The sequence below is a fragment of the Sceloporus undulatus genome, chromosome 2 (assembly GCF_019175285.1).
Source record: "Sceloporus undulatus isolate JIND9_A2432 ecotype Alabama chromosome 2, SceUnd_v1.1, whole genome shotgun sequence".
NCBI classification, from domain to species: Eukaryota; Metazoa; Chordata; class Lepidosauria; order Squamata; family Phrynosomatidae; genus Sceloporus; species Sceloporus undulatus.
The window spans coordinates 37,936,082-37,959,688 of record NC_056523.1 but is presented as its reverse complement, the minus strand read 5'-3'; the positions used below and the strand labels follow the sequence as shown (position 1 = coordinate 37,959,688).

The 23,607-nt window shown below is 39.8% G+C and overlaps 1 protein-coding gene across 7 annotated transcripts in view; it reads left to right on the top strand.

Moving 5' to 3' along the window:
- Positions 1 to 23,607, top strand: part of SHQ1 (SHQ1, H/ACA ribonucleoprotein assembly factor) — a 104,015-nt gene that overhangs the window by 6,034 nt on the left and 74,374 nt on the right. For all 7 annotated transcript variants that reach the window (XM_042451698.1, XM_042451700.1, XM_042451699.1 and 4 more), the window contains exons 4-8: positions 32 to 154; positions 1,489 to 1,640; positions 5,055 to 5,167; positions 6,043 to 6,173; positions 21,845 to 21,999. In XM_042451698.1, the coding sequence (XP_042307632.1) occupies positions 32 to 154; positions 1,489 to 1,640; positions 5,055 to 5,167; positions 6,043 to 6,173; positions 21,845 to 21,999 (674 nt within the window). The remainder of the gene's footprint in view (positions 1 to 31; positions 155 to 1,488; positions 1,641 to 5,054; positions 5,168 to 6,042; positions 6,174 to 21,844; positions 22,000 to 23,607) is intronic.

Sequence of the window (23,607 nt, the reverse complement as noted above, 5' to 3'; positions counted from 1 at the left end):
TTGTTTTTTAAAAATCATTCTTTCTTTCAAGGGATATTTACAATACGGCTTCCCAAGGAGACTCCTGGAGAGAAGTTTGATGGGTTAGACATGTTGACAGCTCTACTAGCACCAACCAAATCCCGATCAGCAAAACCTTTAATAGAGGAGATGGGTTTGTACACTTTTAAATAAAATCCGTTTCTGTACATTCATATAACTCAACAGGGATATGTCAACAGATCTACATCTAGACCAGCAAAGCATAAATGAAATGCACAAATATGATTAGTGATAGCTGGCATGAAAGTAGCACATGTGGAAAGGATCTAGGGATCTTATTAGACCACAAGCTTCCTCCATCCTGGGAGAAAGGCAAGATGTAAAATAAATAAACATGAGTCAGCAATCTGGTGCAGTGGCCAAAATTGCCAATGGAATTATAGACCATGTCCATAGGAGTATTATGTCCAGATCAAGGGAAGCAGTAGTGCCACTTCATTATTCTTTTGTCAGGCCTCACTTGGCATATTCGTTCCTTTGTTTTGTTTTGTTTGGCACCACAGTTTAAGAAAAAGATTGGCAAGGTAGAATGGGCCAGAGAAGGATGGCCAAGATGCTCAAAGATCTTGAAACTAAGCCTTATGAGAAATGACTGAGGGAGCTGGGTTTGTTTAGCTTGGAGAAGTCATTTTAAAATATCTGAAGGGGTGTCATGGAGAAGATGGAGCAAACTTACTTTCTGCTATTCCAGAGACTAGAACACAATACAGTGGATTCAGATTATAAGAAAAGAGTTTTCACCTGAACCTTAAGAAGATATATCAGTTATTTCTTTTATAGACTCTTGAGACTATTTTATAGAGCATCATGTTATGCTCATTCACACTTTTGAGGGCAGTTGGGGTACATACACTAATCATTTTGTGTGTTGTTCTGTATTCAAAGTGACTTCTAATGTTTGTGGATGTTAGATGGTCCTGGAACTAAACCAGCATGATTTTAGTTTCTCCACTCAGATGTTCTGTCAGATGTCTACATATAGTTCTTAATAATCTCCAAGTTTAATTTGATTTTCTGAATGAATTGCCTTCTTAAGCTTAAGGCTGAAGCAGGTGGCCTGGAAGGAGCAATCTCCAGCTGTGATCACTCTGAGACCACAGTGATTGGACAGCCCGCTCCCAAAGTGGGCTGCCACTGCAGTCCAGAATGGGCTGCTGGGAGGAGCAGGTTAAATCCGCTCCTTTTGCCGTAGGCAGCCTTGGAGCAGCTTCCTGTTGTTGTTGTTGTTGTTGTTATTATTATTATTTATATAGCGCTGTAAATTTGCACAGGGCTGTACATAAAACAATAAATATATAAGAGTAAACCTTCCTTCTGCTTCAGGGACATGTGTCTCTATTTGGCCTGTCTGTTTCTGGCCTAAGATAAAAAAAGTTGGAAGGAATTTTCTATCAGCGAGACTGGTTGTTCTTCTAATACCAATCTTTATTGACCACAAAACCTCAGGTACTGAAAATGATGAGGACATAGAAGAAGAGGAAGAATTTGATTGGGAAATAGAGCAGACTCTTTGTGAGGAGAGCAAAGAGAGCTTCTTGTGTTCACTTTGTACCTATGGCTTTGGAAATCAGAAATCGGGAGTTTTCAAACGTCTTCAGGTATGTAAACATATTCTTCAAGTACCACTATAACATCTATATTAATATTATTATAATATTTATTATAGCATTGATTTATGTCTTTTTCCCCAGTTTGGGATTCAGAGCAACTTATAGCAAATTAAAAACAACGCATAGTTAAAAATTCACAAAATGCAAAGTTAAAGATACACTAAACAATAAAAAAATAAAAACTGAGTAACACATACAGCATTGTGCACACACACTCACACACCAGCAGAACAATTAGGAGAATCCAGCACATTGTTTAGGTGGGGCTGTCGATGATGAAATGCCTGTCAAAACAAAGTTTTTACTTTTGTGTGAAAAGTTGTGAGGGTACCAGTAGCCTCTGGAGCCTGGGGGGGGGGGGACCATAAAGCAAGAACCTAAACAAGTAAGCCAGAGAAAAATACCTGCACCAGTGTATTGCCAGAAGTATGTCTGTCATTATTCCTTTCCAAAAATATTTTTTATGGACATAGAGGTTGAGGCTCCCATATCTGAAATGCTTGAAACCAGAAGCATTTGGGATTTTGGGATTTTTTTTGGATTTTGAAATACCTGTATTTACACATATGTATATAATGAGATATGTTGGAGATGGAACCCGAATCTAAACACAAAATTCATTTATGTTTCATCTACACCTAATACACATAGGCTGAAGGTTATTTTATACACAATGATTTTAATAATTATGTTCATGAAACAAAATTTGTGTACATTGAACCATCAGACAGCAAGGTGTCACTGTCTTGGTTACCCATGAGAAAAGTTTTGGGTTCTTGGAATATTTTAGATTTTAGAATTCCAGATAAGAGAGACTCAACCTGTAATAAGAATAAATATAAACTTGTAAACCTGTACCCAAATCACACTCACAACAACTAATATAACAAAGCAAGGCATCACACACCAATGTTTATATATCTATCACTGAAAACACAAAACACATACACAAAAATTTAAAAATAATTCCCTGCTTTCTTATAATTGGCTTAGATTATTAAACTGTTCCTTCTCAAACAAGCAATAAGCAAGCTCTGTAAACTTCTACTTACAGTTTAAAACACAAATAATTAGTCCTCAAACCCATCCAATAATATCTTTTAATCTCTTCTCTGTAAGAATTGCAAAAAGGGTCTCACTATTCCAAAAACGTATGTACTGACTTTTCTCTTAATAGTTTAGTTAGTTAATTTGTCCTTTTGTGCTAAATCAAGCATTTTTCTTGTTCTTGACGGCTTTTTTCAATTTTTTTCAAATTGCTTAACCTGAGGTTTTCTGTGAGATCAAATTGCATTCTTTCCCCTTCCCTAAAACACAACTGGAAAGAAAGAATGTCTATTAAGAAGTTGCTATATAACACTAAAGCAGCAGAAGTCCTTATGGCAGTGTTGTTGAAACAGCATGCAGCCAATGTGTAAACTATGATATCTGGACAATTCTGCAAGTGAATACACAATATCCATGAAACAGCTTTGTACCTTCATTTTTAAAAATGCGAAGAACAAAACTGCATGAGGCTGGGAACTATCTTTAGGCTGTTAGAAAGCACCTTTGGAATGATCTTAAAAATTTGAGATGTTGTAGAGACATCACCAGTGACTAAAGCAGCACAGTTACTTAGGAATAAACTCTGTTGAATACAGGGGAATGATCCAGATATTAGGAACTGATTTTCAATAAATATGGATAGGGTTGTACTATAGCCTTTTTGTGCCATATTCATGTAATGATTGTAAGGAGAGAACATCTGTTAATAATATACAGTGCTTAAAAAGGTATTGAGTGCAATCCACATTCATTTCTACTTACACAGATCCATTGAAATCATTAGAGCAAGTTATTGTGATTTAATTCCTACTGATTCAGTACATCTACGGATTGAGCCATTTTGGCATCTAGGGATCTGTTTCCTGTCTCTGAGTTTCCAGAGGCAACACAGATTGCTGAAAAAGCTCAGGGAAAAAAAATATCTAGAAGATGCTGGAAGTCCACGTCTTGGTTTGAAAAGTAGGTATTTTTAAATGTTACGTGCAACCCAGGGGAGGTGCAGAAGGCAGTGACAACAGCCTGTTAAATTGTGGCTCATGTGGCTTCCACACCCCCTAACCCTAGTATGTATAGAATACGTACAAGATGGTGGCGCCCTGTTCATACGGGCGCCGCCATCTTTACGTATCGGACGCTGTGTGTCCGAACGTGTCGCAGCGCTAATGACGTCGCGAATGCGCCCCTGGCGCCTCGCGACGTCATTAGGGCGCCGCAAGAAGAAGCTCCATTTTGGAGCTTCTTTTTTGCTCCGTAACGGAGCCGCGCGGTTTGGCTGCAGCGGCTCCCTTACGGAGCAAACAGCAGCGGCAGCAGACCGCCTCAAAGCAGCGGTCTATAACCCACCTTAGTTTGTAGATTTGTTCTTCAAAGCAGGCGATGAAGAACTCACTAAGGAGCTTTCCCTCCAGGAGCAGCATGGTGGAAGAAAGAGACTGACTTGCCAGTAGCAAAAGTAGCAAAAGGTTTTAGCAGAACATGTTTATTTGTTAGAGATGATGTAGCAGTGGAGACTCTTTGCCTTTCCCAAACTTCACGTATTAAGCCAGGATATGATGACAGTTCAAAGTGATTGTCTCAAAGTAAATCATGATTTGGTGCCTGAGATGAGCTCAAGCTTTCAAACTCGCAACAGTGATGTTAAGCAAATCTTGGGTTACTGTCACGTGTGAACTAGCCTCGAGGGGCAAGCATTTGCCCTCCTTTTTCCTCTGTCGCCTGGCCTTCTCAGGATAAAGTCAAGCAGTGGAGGAGCCTTGCAGAGTGAGTGTTTGCCGATCCTCCACATGGCCCTCTCCTCAGTAGAAGGCTGAGCAGCAGAGGAGCCTTGAAGTTGTTCTACATCCTTGCGGGCCACCCAAAATCCTTTGGCGGGCCACATGCGGCCCCCAGACCGTATGTTGTGCAGGCTTACTCTACACCAGGGGTAGGCAACCTGCGGCCCGCAGGCCGGATGTGGCCCGGCGAGGCCTTGGGACCGGCCCCAGCCTGGTCCTGCCACCGATTGCCGCCGGGGCCTTTGGGGGGCAACTGTCTATAGAAGCCTCAGAAACGTGCATTTATATTAACATTTTTAAAAAAAAACCAGCAAATTTTTTCGGGTGGCCTCCATTTTTTAAAAAAAAGTGTTTTCCATTTGAAAATTTTGTCCTACATTTGTCCTGGTTTATTTATATATTTAATTTTTTTAAAAAAATTATTTAATTGTTTATTTTTTGGCTTCGGCCCCCCAGTTGTCTGAGGGACAGCAACCCGGCCCCCGGCTCAAAAAGATTGCCTACCCCTGCTCTACACCTTTAAAAATAGACTTTTTGCAGTCTTGCAGCTTTCTTACTGATTCTTTTGTTGACTTTACAGGATGAACTTAATGAAGTCATTGATATAAAAAATCCTGACTCAACAACTGCAGCTGAACGGAGAGAAAAACGGTTGGCAGCAGAGGCAGCCAAGTTTGATCCTGATCATTATCTGTAAGTTGTTATTGTGTGCCTTCAGATAATTTCCAAAGTATGATGACCTTAAGGCAACCCTATCATGGGGCTTTCTTGGCTAGATTTGTTCAGGGGATTGCCATTGTCTTTTTCTGAGACAGAGAGTTTGTGACTTATCCAGTGAGTTTCTATGTCTAGATGGGTATTAGAACCCCATACAGAGATCTTGGATTTCAGCTCCCAGAATGCCAGACTATTGGCCAACATGGCTGAGGCTTCTGGGAGCTGAAGTTCAAAATCTCTTAAAGAGCACAGTTTGGGGACCACTGACCTAGTGGTTGGACTGTATGGGGTTCTAATACCCATGTAGACATAGAAACTCACTGGATAAGTCATAGGTTTTGGGGCCAAAATTATGGATTTTAATATGACTCATGGATAAATTGAGGGTAAAATTTAGAGGCATGTAACAAAGGATATAAAGAATGAAGCAAAGAATGTAAACGATAAAGCAAAGGAAAACTATGCCAAATAACTTTTAAAATTCCAGGAGGCATAACTGTTTGTACTCACATTAAAGGCTACATGGATGAAAATGCAGGAGGGGTGGGTCAGTAGTTTCAGGTCAGATTATGCTCTTTCCTTTCACCAGGAGATGGTTCCTTTTTAAATAAGAGTTAAAGCGCAGTACTTATATTGACTCATGGATAAGTCGACTCGGTTTTTATGAGTCAATTTTTTTACTACAATTTCTAGACTTAAACATGAGTATATACAGTATTTAGAGGTCATGCATCTGTAAATGTTTCAAGTCCTCACTTTGCATGCTGTTGGGAAGCCACTCAACATGATTACTTTGGCGATGTGTAATTAATATCAAATGGTATAACAGTTGAATATTTCTATTTGTCTAGAGCTGACTTTTTTGAAGATGAAGCTATTTGCCATTTATTGAAATACAAGCCTTGGTGGGCTGAAGTCTACAGAGTCAAGATGGATTCGCAAGAAGGCAATTCTTGGAATGAGAGCAATCAAATTGCACTTGGTATGATCATTTTTCTCTGCTTCCTATAAACATTTGTTCTCTGTATGGCTGGAGAGCCCAGTCCTCTGAGTGGGTATTTTCCAACACTTAACTTGCTGTTTGTTTTGAAAAAGGATTGCACAAATGCCTTACTGTTCCTTTGCAAAGGATTGTAAAAGGTTGCTTGAGGAAGATTGAGATATCTGTGTTAAACATTTTATATGATTTTTTAAAAAACAACACTTCTTCCACAACAGATGGCTCTTCAGCTCTTATTCTAGAATTCTTCCTTTAACTTCTTTTTTGGAGGAGAATAAGTGATTAATTCTAACCAGTTTAGAGTGATCTCAAGGTTGTTGTTGTTGTTTTTTTTTGCTTGGATAGGGTCCACCAAATGGACTTGCACATAATGTCACTGATTAAATTTACTCTCATTGGAAATTTTTCAAATTTAGAAAGAAACTTCCACAAAATTCTAGATCAAGCAATTTGGTAATGGATTATGTGAAGTCAAAGGCTTTCATGGCCGGCATCTATAGTTTTTTGTGGGTTTTTCGGGCTATGTGGCCATGTTCTAGAAGAGTTTCTTCCTGATGTTTTGCCAGCATCTGTGGCTGGCATCTTCAGAGAATGCTTGCCTGGAAAAAGTTGGTTATATATATACTGTGTGAGCCTGGGAATGCAGGAGTGATTTGCATGTGTATTATTCTGTGCTGATGGCAGGCCTCAGCCTGGGAAGCTAATGTAAAAGAGGATTAATGTCTGCTAATTGGTGATCATTATCTGCTGGGAAAGCCCCTGACTCTGAGTGGTTTCTTATTTGCATTTGCTGAGTCCTCATTTTGCTATTCCTAAGGACTGATAGACAAATTTTGCTCACAGCCCATTTCTGCCAAAAGACAGATGTTTGGGGAACAATGATGTCCCCCCCCTTAGGGTGTCATCTAGTGTGGCCCACACATCCCTAGTGACGCCTCTGGTGTTAAGTATTGTCTATATGGCATTCCAATCAGCAGTTTTGCTGTTTCACTTTGCAGTAGTTGTATGTCTAATACCACAAAATCAATAACAAGAAAGAAATCTAGTTCTGGACTATAACAGTTGGACAATAAAACATCGGAGCTGGAGTGCTATCTATAAAGCAAAGTGTTGGAGTGTTAACATCTCCTAAAATGAGTGCTTTTCTTCAGGAGTCTAGCTCATCATTCTGGCAGTATAGAAAGTTTGGGGAGAGAAATAATTTCACTCTTTTCTGCTCCACTGAGTCCTTTTCCTACTATTTTTTTTTTTTTTGGTGATGCTGGAGGCTTCAAATATGGGGCTGTTTCTGAGCCCCGAGTCTATTCATTTATATCTGTCTTGTGGGGAGATATTTGACTCTGTGCGGAGAAGATCTTTTGTTTTCCTTTCTGTATATAGCGCAGGAAGAGAGTTTCACAGACCTCATGGTTTGTAGTACTGTAATCAAAATACTCTTTCTGGGATGCTTAATTTGATTTGTTGAGTGGCTTCAGGAGGCTAATTGTTGATTCTTCTTCTTCCTCTTCTCCCTACATTTCTGTATAGGGGAAGAAAGGAAAAAATGCATGAACATCGTTTGGAGATGTTTCATATCTAAGGGATTGTCTTTCTGTTAAAGAAGCTGAACTAGATGAATTCTAAGACGTTCAAATAGTACAGTGGACCCTTAGTATCTGCTGGGGTTTCGTTCCAGGATCCTCCATGGATACCAAAATCCGTGGATGCTCAAGTCCTATTAAATACAGTGGCATAGTAAAATGGTGTCCCTTATAAAATGGCAAAAACATTGTTTACTTTTGAAATTTATATTATGTTTGCATATTTTCAAGTTGTGGAGTGTTGAATCCGTGGATAAAAAAAATCTATGTATAGAGGGCTCACTGCACTTAGTGTAGGTAAAAACTACAGATGGGCAATTGAGTTTAAAGACATTTTAGAAATACATGATATTGGTCTTCTCTGCAGTATCTTAACACTTTATAGTACAGTGAAATTGAGTCTAAAGCTGACTCATTTTATAAAAGGTGAAGCTCTTACTATAATGATGTAAGTGGTGAGGATTACCCTTCATAATAAGTTAACATTTCATTGATAGCATGTAATGCAGTAGCATAGGTGACATTTTGGTCTAGATACAGTTGCCCCTTTGTTTTCGGAGACTTGAAGTCCGCAGTTTCGATTATTCATGGAGGGGCGAGCCCCATTGGCTAAAATGGCATGCTTGCCCATGGTGTGCAGCTATTCAAGCCAATGGGGCTTGAATATATGCAAGTTTCCGTTTTCGTGGGCTCTCCTGTGAAAATGGAGGGGTGAGTGTATTTATGACATTTGAAAAAAAATCATTATGGAGTGCCTTTAGCCTGACTGTTTTTCTTTTTTAGTGGCTGCTATGCACTATTAAAATTGCAGTGGAGAAATGCATGACACGATTGCATCTAGTAAAACAAAAATTTCTTTGTAATTCTTCCTTGCTCCATTTTCAGTTTTTGCAGTTCTCTTTTTTGGAATATTGAGTGGTGCTTTGCACAGACTTTTTGGAAATGGATATTTAGGAACATTTGCTTTTAAAAGAGATAATCAAGAACTTGTTGACTGAGACAAATTCTCAGTGCCCCCAAAAGATTCTTTCTTGGGCATATGTTCGGTCGCTATTGGGTGAAACTGGCTTTCGATATTCTTCATTCATGTTCTAGGCCTGATTTTGATACTGAAGTTGCTGGGGCCATCCTACGGGTTATCCGCCACTGTGACAGAGGCAGAAAATGTGATCCTAATTTTTCTAGATCCATCAGTGTCTTTCAGTACCATCAGCTACGATACTTGCCTGAAGAAGCTGGTTGCTTCTATCATGTTAAGCTGGTCGCTGATGATACTGCTATTCAGTGCTTCTACTTTTTTTATTGTTCTTTGCCTTCATGTTGTTTCCAACTTACGATGACCCTAAGACAAATGTATGACGGGGTTTTCTTGGCAAGAGCCTTCTCCTGAGGCCGAGAGCATGTGACTTACCCAAAGTCACTCTGTGGCCGATCTGGGAATCATGGCTGATCTGGAAATCAATCCCTGGTCTCCAGGGTCATAGGTCTATATTGAAACCGCTACGCCACACTGGCTTCCTTAAGATGTACTGGTTCATATTATAGGTGGGAATCAGGCAGCCCTGCAGCTGTTGCTGGACTGCAACTTCCAGCATCCCTGGTCAGTATAACTAAAAGTGAGGATTTCTAGAATTTGCAGTCCAACAGCTTCTGGAGTCCTGCATGTTTCCCACTTCTACTCTACAATATAACTATGATATTGCTAGTTGGGTCTTGGTAACATTAACATGTTATTCTAGAACTTTGCAAATTTCTCTGCTTCCCAGTCTGTTGTTAAGTGCTAGTTTTGCTCTTTAAGATCTTCTTTGGTCTGGTACCAATGATTGCCTCTTCCCACATGTATTTACAAAAAAAATTGAAGGTTTTTTTTGGGGGGGGGAGGGGGTGTACTTGCCACATTAAATGTGGCGGCAGCTGTTGGGGAGAAGGTCTCTTCAGCTGTAATACCTCTTGTGGAACTCTAAATAAATAAAATAAATAAAAAACCCCATTGAAGCTTGTCAAGTGCCTATATTAGTATTGTTTAGGTGCCAGGCAATTTTCTCCAACTTTCTGCAGCTTTTGAATCTTATCTTAGCCCTGTGTTATTATTTGGGCCTGAACAGACAGGCCAAAATAAAGCTGCTTTGGGTCACATTGGAAGTATGCTGTTTAAATGACACATGCATCTTAAGAGTCCAGAAGTTGCACCAAAGCTGCGCTCCAATCCTTAGGACTGGAGCGTGACTTTGGCATGGCTTCTGGCCTCTTAGGACACATGCAGCATTTAAACAGCATACCTCCAGTGTGACCTGAAGCAGCTTTATTTTGGCCTGTCTGTTCAGGCCCATTTGCTTCTAGGTTTTTGACCGTTTCTTATAATAATTTGGAGTTGTTATGCTTTATTAAGTAATATTCTATTGTTACTTTATCTTAGTTTTTAGATCATAAATTTTGTTGAGAACATTTTGTTACAGGGAAGTTTAGTGATAACTAGCATGCTGTCTCTCTCTGTGCTTGTGTGCACGTCTGAGTTAGGCAACTCAGGCCTAATGAATGATATATACCAAATAGGTAAATCAGGCTCCATTAATGTGCTATCGGTATGTAATAGCTGGTATATAATATCACTACTTTAGCTGCTCAATCCTGATGTTGCATTGATAAAATTTTGTACTTCATATGAATCACCTCCTGTTTGAATTCTCGCTGATTATTCATTGGTAATCCCTGATTTGATCTGAAACCTACTGCTAATGCCTCACCTTGCCTGCCAGTTAACAATAGCGTGTAGCAGTTGTTACATGCCTCGCAATAACTAAACCAGGTGGTTGAGTTTGGGCCATCTCCAAAAGATCATGGCTTTTATGTACTCAAGATACCCAAGATATGCAGATGAGTACAAGTTTGTAGATTAAAAGAATATGCTATTTTTAAAAAACAACAACAACCCTGCACTTGCTAGGCAGCCATTTGCAAGCTTACAGAATATCACGGACAGTAGATCTAAGAGTTGTTAGTGAGTGAGAGGATGGTGACGTGGAAAAAGAGGAAGAGTCTGAAGACTACAAAAGCAGATTGTTCAGATCTGCCAATTAAATTTGTAGCTGGAAGCAATTTGGGATGCAGAATATCATGTTCAAAACAACAACAAAACCCTTGTGTGCCCTCTGCTGTTTAAATAAAGAATTAAGTAAGTTTTATGAGACCTGCTGTCCCCAAAGTACTATAAAGCACAAGACATGAAACTTGGAATGGGAAAATGCTAACAGGGACAGAGAAAAGGCAGAACTGCCCAACACATTCTTTGCCCCAGTATTCTCACAAAGGGAAAATGGTACTCAACCTGAGGAAAGTGGAACCGAGGACACAGATAAAGAGGTAGTACAGAAATACCTGTTAATCTAAATGAATTCAGATCTCCAGGGCCAGATGAACAGGATATAAGTGTATTTAGAAAAACCTGGCAAATCTTAGAACCACTGGCAATAATCTTTGAGAATTCCTGGAGAAGCGGAGAGAGCCCAGCAGACTGGAGGAGGGCAAATGTCCTCATTTTCAAAAAGGGGAAGAAAAAGTGGACTCCAACAATTACCACCTGGTTAGTCTGACATTAATAGCAGGAAAGATTCCAGAGCAGATCATTAAACAGAAAGTGTGAACATTTAGAAGGGAATGCCGTTATCACAAAATGTCAACATGGGTTTTTCAAAAACAAGTCATGCCAGATTAATCTGATCTCTCTCTCTATCTTTTTGATAAAATTACCAGCTTGGTACATGAAGGGCATGCTATGGATAATTATAGCATATCTCAATTTCAGTAAGGCCTTCGACCAGATCTGCTACGATATTCTTGCAAACAAGCTAGTAAAATGTGGGGTAGAGAATGTGAATTTGTAATTGGCTGATGGACCAAACCCAAAGGGTTCTCACCAATTACTTCTCCTCATCGTCAAGAGAAGTGACCAGTGGGATGCCACGAGGTTCTGTCCTGGGCCCAGTGCTATTCAACATCTTTATCAATGACTTGAATGAAAGAATAGGGGGCATGCTTATCAAATTTGTAGATGACACCAAAGTAGCTGATACCCAAGAGGAGAAGATCAAGATTCAAAATAATCTGAGTAGATTAGAAAGATGGACAAAAACTAAGAAAATGAATTTCAACAGGGAGAAATGTAAGGTACTGCACTTAGGGAGAAAAAAAATAAATGTACATTAGGGACACCTGGCTTGATAACAGTGCATGTGATAGGGATGTAGGAGTCCTAGTTGACTGCATGTTAAGCATGATTTAACAGCGTGATGCAGCTGCTAAAAAAGCCAGTGCAATTCTAGGCAGTGTTAATAGACGTATAGTGTCTAGATCGAGAGAATTAATAATGCCACTCTATTCTGCTTTGGTCTGGCCTCACCTGGAATACTGTGTCCAGTTCAGGGCACCACAATTCAAAGAGGTTGTTGAGAAGCTGGAGTGTGTCCAGAGGAGATGAACAAAATGGTGAAGGGTCTGGAAACCATGCCCTATGAGGAGAGACTTAGGAAGCTGGGTATGTTTAGCCCGGAGAAGAGAAGGTTAGGTAATATGACAGCCCTGTTTAAATGTTTCAAAAGATGTCATTCTGAGGATGGAGCAAGCTTGTTTTCTGCTTCCCCAGAGAATAGGACCCAGAACAATGGACGCAAACTACAGGAAAAGAGATTCCACCTCAACATTAGGAGGAACGTCCTGACAGTAAGAGCTGTTTAACAGTGGAACACACTCCCTCGGAATGTGGTAGAGTCTCCTTCCTTGAAGGTTTTTAAACAGAGGCTGGATGGCCATCTGTCAGGGATGCTTTGATTGTGATTTCCTACATGGCAGGGGGTTGGACTCTTTCAACTCTATTATTCTATAAAAGTCCATCTACCCATCCATTCAGGATATTTATTGTTGAACACTTACTTATAAGCTAGCCTGGAAACAAAAATAAAGTACCAGTATTTATTTTCATTTATTTACTGATTGGAATCTAGTATTATTTGCTGCAGTTCTTTGTATTGACCTGTTTTTTCTTGACTTTGCTTTTTTAACCTTTTGTAGTTACTTGAAGCTTTTGGGCAGAACATGTATGTTGTGTCACGCTCACCTGTTCTGCTGTTTTTTACCTTTTGTATTCTGTATTGATTTTTAAGAGACTGTTACAGCCCTTTAATCTCCTGCTTTGTACCTCTTTGCTGCCTACTTCCCAATCCAGAAAGAAGTTTTTTTCAGAGGAAGCCAGAAGAAATACTGATATGGCCCAGGTGCCATCATTTTTGGCTTTGGGACCAAGTATCCTTCCAGTAGAGGGCACTTAGTTCCTTTAACCAATGCCCCCATATTTCCCTTCGTGATTGGATTGTGTAAAGCCAGTCAAAGGAATTCTCCGCATAAGCCGAACTAATTCCATAGCCTTCCCCATGGGTTGGGGGAGGTGTGGGCATTGCAGGGAGCTCTGTGCTGCTGCTCAGATTCCTGCAGGCTCCAGATGAAAGGGTTTTACATTTTTTAAAAGTCACGTTCGGCTTAGTTAACAGCTCATTTTTATTTGGTTTCACAATGTAGAATTATAAAACTCTGTTTCAGGCGAGAAGCTGTCTTCAAAAGCGTAGGCAGCTGTGTACATTTAATATATCGTTTACATGCTCTGAGGTAATTTATTTTGTCTCTATTAATCTATCTTGCTTACTAGCGATCAGTTTCCAATTTCCTTTTATAGGGGAAGAAAAATGATACTTAATTTTTCAAAAGGTCTGGTCTTTCCTTAAGCATCTAAGTGCCCAAATAAAATATTCACAAGTCTGGCTTTTATTTATTAGGTCCCTGAATTCAATGAAATTGTGAATGCCGTACGTTCTAGTATCTGTCATGGCAGTGACAGGGAGAAGAATTTTGCCAGGCTTCAAAAAGACATGACCACCATAATGGTGTGCTCCAGGCTGGCTTCCATGTTGTGTACATTGCAGCTCACATTGTGGTTTAAGATGTACAGATGGAAGAGCCAGTGTTGTGTTTAGTTGCATGACTGATCCATCCCTCCACAAGAAAGACTACTGAGCCTTACTGTTCTTAATGTTCTGATATAGGCCAGTGGTTCCCAAACGTTGATCTTCCAGATATTTTGGATTTTTAACTCCCAGAAGCCCTAACTAGCTTGGCCAACAGTCAGGTATTCTTGGAGCTGAAGTTCAAAACATCCGGAGGACCAAATTTTGGGAACCACTGATACAGGCTGTTCACTTGTAATAAATTGATGGTTTAAGAAATAGGATTGGTTACTGCCGTTCATGCAGGGATGGGGAGTAGTGATTTTGAGGTTACTCTTTGTCCTACTCTGGAGTAAGATAGTTTTGTCTTAATGTTACTCTTACTGCCCAGCCCTAGGGAAAAGCCCCAGTTGCTTTGCAAGGCTGGCGTGTGTATCTCTCCCTCTTTGCCTCCCAGACCCTTCCCCAGTGCAATATAATAAACTTGTTTTTGTTTGCATGTAAATATAATAACAGGAATAAGGAGTAACAAATATATTTTGTTACTCCTTTTTCCTACTTCTACTCCTGTAAAAACCTCTTACTCCTTTATTCCTTATTCCTATTCCCCAGCCTTGCCTTCATGACCATTATCTCTGGTTCCATATTACTCCTTGTCGTTATATGTTTATATTATCCTCTGCCCACAGTTATAACAGATGTGGATGCTGAAAGGATTGAAGCCAAAGCATGGCTACTGAGCATCAGTATCAACATGTTTGCTTGGGAGAAGATTGAGGTTTTCAGGGATACAATAGGAAGAAAAATTCTAAGGGGGCATAATCCTTCCCCAAACTTAGCCCTGGAGGGCTGACCATGCTGTCTGCTGAAAAAATGAATAGAAAAACAGGTGGCAGGGAGAGGGGTAATGACTAATACTTGAAGAATTCTGGCTGAAACACTGAACAAGCACACTCATTTTAAGATGCTGAATGCTACAGTTTGTTGTTACATGTGTATTTGTGTTGGCACCCAGAACCATAAGATCTATGTTGAATCGGACTGAATTATGAAGTCTAACTTTCCTAGCCACATGTCAACAGCAAGAACACACACAGGGTTTGAGTACAGTAGATCCACCTGTTCATTTTCAAGTGGAATTGAGAAGAACTCTGCCTCTAATACTGGAGGTAAAATAATAAGCAGTGATAGCTACCTCCCTCATGAACATGCCTCATCTCCTCCTAAAGTTGGTGGCTATTACTGCATTTTGTGGTAGGAAATTTCTCAGTTTAACTACAGTTTATGGCAAGAAGCACTTCCTTTCACCTGTGAGGAATCTCCCATTGTTCAGCTTCAATGGATGGCCTTATTTTTTTGTATAATGAAAACAAGAAAAACCTCTGCCTCATGTACACCATGAATGATTTTATATAGTTCTGTTATTGCCCCCCCCCCATAACCATCATATTGTAGCCTTACTACATGGTTGGATTGGGGGTTTGCTGTAGCCTCTTGTTTTGGCCTCCCCTCCCCCCCAATTTCTGTACATTTTTCAACTTCATATTATCCTTTGAGATTGTGGTGGCAATATGCATGTGTATGAAGTTGACAGATTTATTGTTTTAATGATACTTTTCCTAATAATCCCCGACATGGAATATTCCTTTTCTGTTGCAGAGATATATTGGACAGTGTTTATACAGAGCTAACCACAAATGCCTACTCTGGCCAGTTACCATCAGCTCAGATCACATCACTACAATTCTTAACTGTCCATTTTTTTTCAACCTGAATGTGAGTGTGCTGGAACATCTGCCCACTTCTTTGGTGTCTCTACTAATTACAGCTTTCTGTTATGAAGATTGACATCCTGTTTTTTTATTAGTTACCAAATTTGCAAAGCAATTTAAACAATTTATATCCAAACAGGAAAAGTGGGCTATGATGCAGTTAGGATTACTAATGTTAGCTGTGTAAATTCTTCCTGCTAAGGTGTGATTTGTGGCATTTTACAAAATGGGTTTTTCTTTGGTAGCTTCATGTGTGGAGTACCTTAACCCTCCCCTGACTTTAAATATCTTCTATATTGGTACAGTATTTCACGAGTCTTTTAAATAGCACTTTATTCCAGCAAGCTTTTAGCTCTTTGAATTATCTTTTAGTTACTTCCTTGAGTTATTTTTATGGCCCACTGTGTGCCTTTGTTGCTTTTTTATCTCCATTGTTTGCTAGATTTTGTCTACTGCTTTGACTGCCTTTGCTGGTCACAGAATAATAGAATCATTGTTGGAAAATGGGCTAGCAATCTTACTACATTACTATACACAGTTTTTAATCTGCAATTACAGCCAGGGAAAAGTGGCTTTGGCAATGCTTATTGCATGCCGACACCTTTAATCTGTAGCTACTGTGTCCCCAAAGTGCAGTTCAAGCATCCCTTTTTATTGAAAATCTGTCTTCCAGTTGCACCAGTCCATGGTGCAAAATGTCACTGCCAGGGCAATTCCAGTATTAGCAATCACATGATGTCAATGCTCCCTTGCCATTCCCAAGCAAACTGATTCCCTTTATTTCCCCCCCCCCTATTTTTTAAAACTTAAATCACAGTAGTAGAGCTCCAGAATTGCTTTAAAAAGTTAAAATAAAGATAAATTAAATGAAAAGTACAGTGAGCCTGTGCCATATATGGGCTTGTTATAGGCAACTTTCAGCTTATGTGGAAGCCACCCAGAGAATGGAAGAATGGAGCTTGCACCAGTGGCGCACGAGCACGACCACATGGTGAGCATGAGCTCCATTATATCTAATAGGGCTCGAGCATACAGTATGTGTTTTTTGCCTTATGGAGGGGGGGGGGAGGTCCGGAACTGATCCTCCATGTAAGGCAAGCACAGACTGTAAAAACACAAAAGGCATGCTGGATAGGTAGGGTTAAGAGGGAGTCTGGAAGAGAGTGTGATGGTAGCAGCAGTTGTAGTTGCACATTTGTAATGGCGTGCGATAATGGCTGCTCTGAAACCTATATCTTTCCATTTTTAAAAAACTGACACAGTTGCTGTGAGAACAGGGATTTTGCCCTTAGTGAAGATAAGTCATAGTCATTAAACATTACTTCATTCTCTAAAATGTGGCAAGCTTTGTTAGTATGAGGACTAGCAAGGCTTGGCTAGAAGCTGCATGAGTTATTCTGTAGGGTCACAGAGCATTTTATAGCCAATAATGAAAAGAGTAGCAGAGATTATCATCCTGCAGCTTGGAACAGGATATCACAAATGGTCTCAAAACATGTTGGTGAGCTTTCCTAGAGATTCAAGAAGCTACGGCATATGAAGCAATAATCCTAAACAACTGGACTCAAAGCCAGCTTTAAATGCAATAAAGTTATTAGAAGCAGTTCATCATGACTATATCTCTGCAAGTGTACAAACATTTATTATTATTATTAACCTTTATTTATAAAGCGCTGTAAATTTGAATTCAGAAGGATGGGGTCAAGTGAGCAAGTTTTTATTTTCAGCTAATTTTGCAATTTGATAATAACATATGTTGGTTAGTTTTGGAAGGAACCAGTAGCAGTAATAATTTGGCTTTTGGGGAGTTTTTGCAAATATAATTTCGCAGTCTTATCAGTGAGGGATTGGATTTTCTAGAGCCAGTATCTGCATAAAATGAAAAACTTGCACGCAGTTTTGTCTTATTCTGGTGCCTTTATGTGCTCCAATAGGATGTGGTAAGAAATTTAAGCAAATCAAAACACAGATAAGTGCAGCCTTGTCAAATGCTGTTATGAAGGTGAAGATTACGTTTGTCCATTTTTTAGTATTTTTGTTACTGGTTAATTCAAAACAGTCTTAAAACAGTCAAAACAGTGTTGGTTAATGATTTTTAGTAAAGTTTCCGTTCAGGGCGATCAAAAACATTTTCTGCATCTAAGAGAGCCAAAACTGAGTATGTTGGATTGCTCACAATTATTAATAATGGAAAAGTTCTCCTAATACTATCTACCAAGCATCTATTATGTATAAAACAAGTTTGACATATATTCACATTGACCTATTATCTTATTCATTGTACCTTCTCGTTGCTGTGAAATTTTTATAATCCTGGTTGAAAAGCAACATTTGGTGAGGTGGTATTTGAATTAGGTTTCTAAATTAAGACTCTTTTTATTCCATTTTATGAGTCCTAACATATTCATTAAACAAGAATTATAATTATTATGCTAGTGAGTGTGTGTGCACACACATGTGCGTGCATGTACACATATACACACACTGTTTATAATGTTCATCTTGCCCACAGTTGTACCCTTATCTTACAGTTAGTCCAAGGTTGCATTTGTCTCCTGCACTCTTTGTTGTCTTTTCTGTCTAGAAGTTGAAGGGAGAAGCCCAAGGATGTAGAGTTGGGAACCTATCTGTATGTGAGCTTTTTTTGCTCCTCTGCTTAATATTCTCTTCCATTAAGTTTTCTGTAGCACTTTGTACTTGGGCTCGCTCCTATCACACCCTAGTTGGTTCTGTGTGATGGAAATCTATGGTATTTGTGTGCCTTTCCCCACCCATTGCTGATATTTAAAGGGTGACTGGGTGCTTCCATGTCAACAGCTATGATCACTCTTGGGTTTTATTCCAGATTTTAAAGGAGTTATCCAAAGTACTGACCCTTTTTTGGATTTCGGGTTCAGCATTCGGGATAGTTTCCTTAAAGTCTGGAATATTTCAAAGCAGACTTACTGCACCCCTGGCATGAAAGCTGCTAACTGGCATGCGTCCCAGGGAAGTTATGTATGGAGGGCATATTGTCCTAGGATTGAAAGGTTTCCTATCGCTGTCTTATACTGGCTACATGGGCAGAATCACAGAATAACAGAATCATAGAATTGGAAATACCACAAAGGCCATCCAGTCTAACCCCCTGCCATGCAAGAAAACACAATCAAAGCATACCTGACAGATGGCCATCCAGATTCTGTTAAAAAACCTCCAAAGAAGGTGATGCCACCATTCTCTGAGGCCACATGTTCCATTGTTGAACAGCTCTTGCCATCATGAGGTTCTTCCTAACGTTTAGGTGGAATCTCTTTTTCTGTAGTTTGAAAACCTTGTTCTGGGTCCTATTTTCTGGAGCATCAGAAGACAAGCTTGGTCTATCCTCAGTCTGGCATCCCTTCAAATATTTAAACATGGTCATCATGTCACTCCTTAACCTTTTCCAGGTTAACATATCCAGCTCCCTAAGTCTCTCCTCAAAGGGGATGGTTTGCAGACCCTTCACTATTTTGGTTGTCCTCCTCTAGACATGCTCCAGCTTCTTAGCATCCTTCTTGAATAGGGTTACCATCATTCTCTTCCACAAAACTGGGACAAAAATATGCAAGACAGGATTGGGGCGGTTTATCAAATCTCTTGCCTATAAAAAGTCCCTCTCCACATACACACTATATTTTGATATTTAACATTGCATACAGTCAGCCCCCCCCCCCCCCAGCCATGGCTTCAAAATATTCCAGATAGATAGATAGATATTCCCCAAAAGCAAGCCATGATTTTTCTATTTTATAGAAGGGACCCCACTTGGCTGTGGGAGTCTGTATGATGAGACTTGAGCATCCACATATTTTGGGATCCGGGGGGGGGGGGGTCAGGAGCCAAACCTCAATGGATACACTAAGAGCCCCTCACTGTATTTCAGTAGTTGTTGATTTATGTATTGCCATCCATTTACATTCTGGGATTTAGGTTTCTTGTTTCTTCAATCAGCCCAGCTGGTAGGGGGGCATTATTCAAACCCTTAAATCCGGGATTTTCCTGGTTTTCTGGGACAAATGATAAGCCTGTTCCTGAATTGTGACCAGAACTGTTAGCTTAGTTGAGCTTTGATAGTATGCAACCCTTTTTGTATTTGTGTCTCAAGTGTCACTTTATAGATAGGAATTTTAATGTTTGGATTTAAATGAAAAGGAACTCCTCATTTTGATTGTTTAAAATTAACTTTGATCCAAAAATATTTTGCATGAGTGGAAAGGTATTTCCCATTGTGCAAGGCAGCGTTTCCAAATTCTGATTTTCCCAGCCTCCTGTTGTCCTTTTCTGCCATCATATAGTATCACAGAGGATGTTGTGACCCTAAAAGTTGGCTGTGGAAGCTTAAGATAGTGAAGCAGAAAGGGGGGGGGGAGAGTGGAATTTTGTTCATCTAAGTCTGAATTTTAACCCAATATAGAGTCTTTCAAAATGAGATTTTGATAAGTGTGTTTTGCATGTATCTCACACAGTTTTGCTCTAAGTACATTCAGTAATTTGGGTGGCAAAGAGTTTGTTAATTTCTCTATCCCTTCTTCTGTCACTTTTCTTTTTCCCTAAAGGTGTTTTGTGATTTCCTTGTGAAGAACTTTGTCTTGTATTACTCCTGATTCATATATTACTATTACTATTGCTGTTGATAATTCCTATTGATATTTTGCATCTAGCTCAAACTTGCTTTTTTTTTTAAAGAACAGGAAATATAGCTACAAACAAATTGATTCTAGAATAATTTTGTTATAAACCTGGCAATTTTTATAGTGTTTTAACTTTGGGTAAGTCCCATCACCATCGAATCTGAAATTTGGAATGTGCCTAACCATCAAACATGTACACTTTTGACTTGCATGAAAAATAGTGACAGATTGTGTGTTCAGTGCAGAAACTTTATTATAATTTGTGCGACATATGGGCAAAACGGACTGCCCCGATAGAGCGGTGTGCCAGTGCCCCTTTCAGTGCCGAATCGGGGCAGCAGCAACTGCACGTCGTGGCCCTAATCTGGCTGTTTGCCACTCTAAAAGGAACCGGCAAAATGCCACTCCTTTTTAGAGCAGTTTGCCGATTCTTTAGCGCAGTTCATTTAAACACTGCATCAAAGAAATGGTGTGATGCTGCCCACCATCCAGTCAGGCATGCAGCATGATGCTGGCATTGAGGAGGAGTTGGTATGGCCTGCGTGCTGTCATCACACCCCACTCCAGCCCGATGCTGGCGTTTAGTGCCGGTCTGTTTATCCCCATAGTTTATTAAATTATCAGATCTAAGCATATCCCTGGAGGAAAATCTATATGTTAAATAGACCAGTGATCCCCCTCCATGTGTGATCTGGACAAGTATTTCCCTCCCACAAGCATTCTTGAATCAGAATATGCTTTCCATTAAGCACTCTGCTTGTCTCAGACAGGTTAAAACTGACCTAAGATTTAATTATTATTGCTACCTGTTTTGGGGTTGTTGGTTTTTTTTTGTTTTTTTGTTTTTTGTATTAGTAGAAACTGCATATACATTTCCAATTTCTTAAGATAAATGATACATAGGTCTCTTCTATCAGTTTTTTGACAAAACTTTGCTTTAGTCCTGCTAAGGGCAGACACAATGAAAGGAGTGTGACATTTCCTCCTCCTTTCAAAATCTCTTTATTTTGAGCTTAGTGTTCAGATGGTGTACTTTTTTGTGTTTAAATCTATACAGACCATTTGTATTCAGAGAAATAGACCTGAGATTATATTAACTACTCAAAAGGAACAATCTTTGTTTGACATAGATTTCAGAATAGTTGACAGCTGTCAATATTTCTGTCAGTGAGGGCGGGTTATGTCTTGAAAGGATGTTGTAAAAATCTATAACAGTGGCATTAATAATCTAGGAAATTCTTAATTTGTAAACAACATTATTGCTGTTTGCTGATAAGATTCAAATATGTTTTGTATAATGTCTCTCTGTTTCTCTTGCCTGAGAAGGGTATAGTCCAAGTTTTAATATTTTCTTTGTTACTGAAGAGAAACTCTTTCACTGTTTTCCAGGTGAAACACTGGGATAGTTACAGGTTTTCCACTGTATTTGGTGAAAACTCATAGCAAGTCAGAAAGAATCTGCTCTTCTAAACCGAAACAGGCAAGCAGATGCTGCAGTAGTTAAGTGTTTAATTCTGAGTTTATCACTGGAGTAGTTTGAAGACTTTGGTGAGAGGAGACATTTCTTATCAATACTGCCCTTATTAATTTAAGGTATGTGAGGTTTTTTAAAGTGTGGCTATGAATGTGATGTGCTTAAAATAACCTTTTCTTTTTTAGTTTCCTTTACAGAAGATGAGAAAGAACAGCTGAGAAAGTTCCTCAATAGAACTTTTCTGCTTGATAAAAGAACCTGTCATCAAGTATATCTGAGCTTAGTTGATATACTTCTGGCATACTGCTATGAAATCTATGCCACTGAAGGAGAGAAGAATGTGAGTTTCTTTCTCTTTTATATCCCCTCCCCCTCTATAAAACTTTTTATGTGGCTTCAGAATTGGTTAGTCATGGCTTTTGAAATATACTTTTATCCCATTGTTAAAATCCAGGACTGATATAATGTTAGGTTAGTGTGTCAGGTAATTGTTTCCAATTAGCATCCCAAAGTATGGTTTTCTATTTTTGTTTTGTTTTTAACTATCAAGACTAGTAGCTCTGAGGTCAATGGGATAGTGAATGTGTTCTCAGTTTTAATTTGACTTAAAGGAGATATCCATATTGTTGAACCTATGCAGTTGTGGTGGTAGGAGATGCAGTCCAACTTTATCTAGACAGTTCCATCTTACCACCATGCTTTAGTGGATAAACAAAAATAAAGGAACAGAAGTAGGCAGATAATATAGGTTCCAGAAGGTAATACTGTATTGACCTAGGTATGCTGCTTCTCTGATTCATTCTAAGTAAGAATGAGATTAGTTTTGTAACTATGTTGTCCCAAATAATACTTTAGGTATAATACAGTTGGCCCTTCCCTTACGCAAGGGATCTGTTTCGGACCCCGCCATGTAAGGGAAATACTGTGTAAAGTCAAGCCCCATTAGAAACAGTGGGGCTCGTTGTCGCGGTGCGCACCCATCGCGCCCCATTGTTTCCTCTGGGACACATGAGAAGCCTTTTCAGCGCGGGTCCCAGCATATGCTGGAAGCCGTGTATAGCACACCCGTATATGACACGGGCGCACTGGATATATGTTTTGTGTTGTTTTAGCTAAGATGCTTGGTTATCTTGCTTAGTTATTCTGCCAGCTGTTTTATATGTTTTCTGTACCTTTTTCTGTGTACTGTAGTTTATACTTAAAGTGTCTTCAGCAAATGCTGTTCAGTCACTTTCTTCTTCTCTTTCTGAAGTACGTTATACACCCCTCCCTCCACATGCAGAGACTTAGCATTTGTGGTTTTGATTGTTCGCGAATGTTAAGCCCGCTGGCACTCATTCCTTCTCCTCCCTCTCGGGCTTTTCTCCATGGGGGGAAAAAGCCCAAGAGGGAGGGAGCAGCCAGGAAGAGTGCATGCCTGTGCCTCTCCCCCCCACCTCGCCATCCCATCTTTTTAACTGGCTTTCTGAGCTGGTTAAAGGCAGGAGAGGCTGGGGGAAAGAACGGAGCAGGCGTGGGCCTGTCCTGTTCCCTTTCCCTCTCATGTCTTTAACGGTTGCACAAAACCAGTTAAAGGCAGGAGAGGGCAGGGAGAGAGTGGAGCAGGCACGTGCTTGTTCCTTTCCCTTGCCCGCTCATGCCTTTAACTGGCTCCCAGGTCCAGTTAAAGGCAAGGGAGGGCAGGGAAAGAGCCATGTGAGCTCCCTCCTGGCCCTTCCCATGCCTCAGACAGCACTCCCAGGCATCGGAGGGGAGGTGGGTGGGGCTCACCTTATTCACGATTTTCCACATTCATGGGGGTCTTGTTCCCCTAACCCCCATGAATGTGGAGAGATGCCTGTAGTTTATTTGAAAATAAAAATATTTTAAAGGAAAAGATTAAAAAGGCGGAAAACCATTCAGAATGTTTCAGATTTTAAAGCATTAGTTCTTCTAACTGGATATGGAT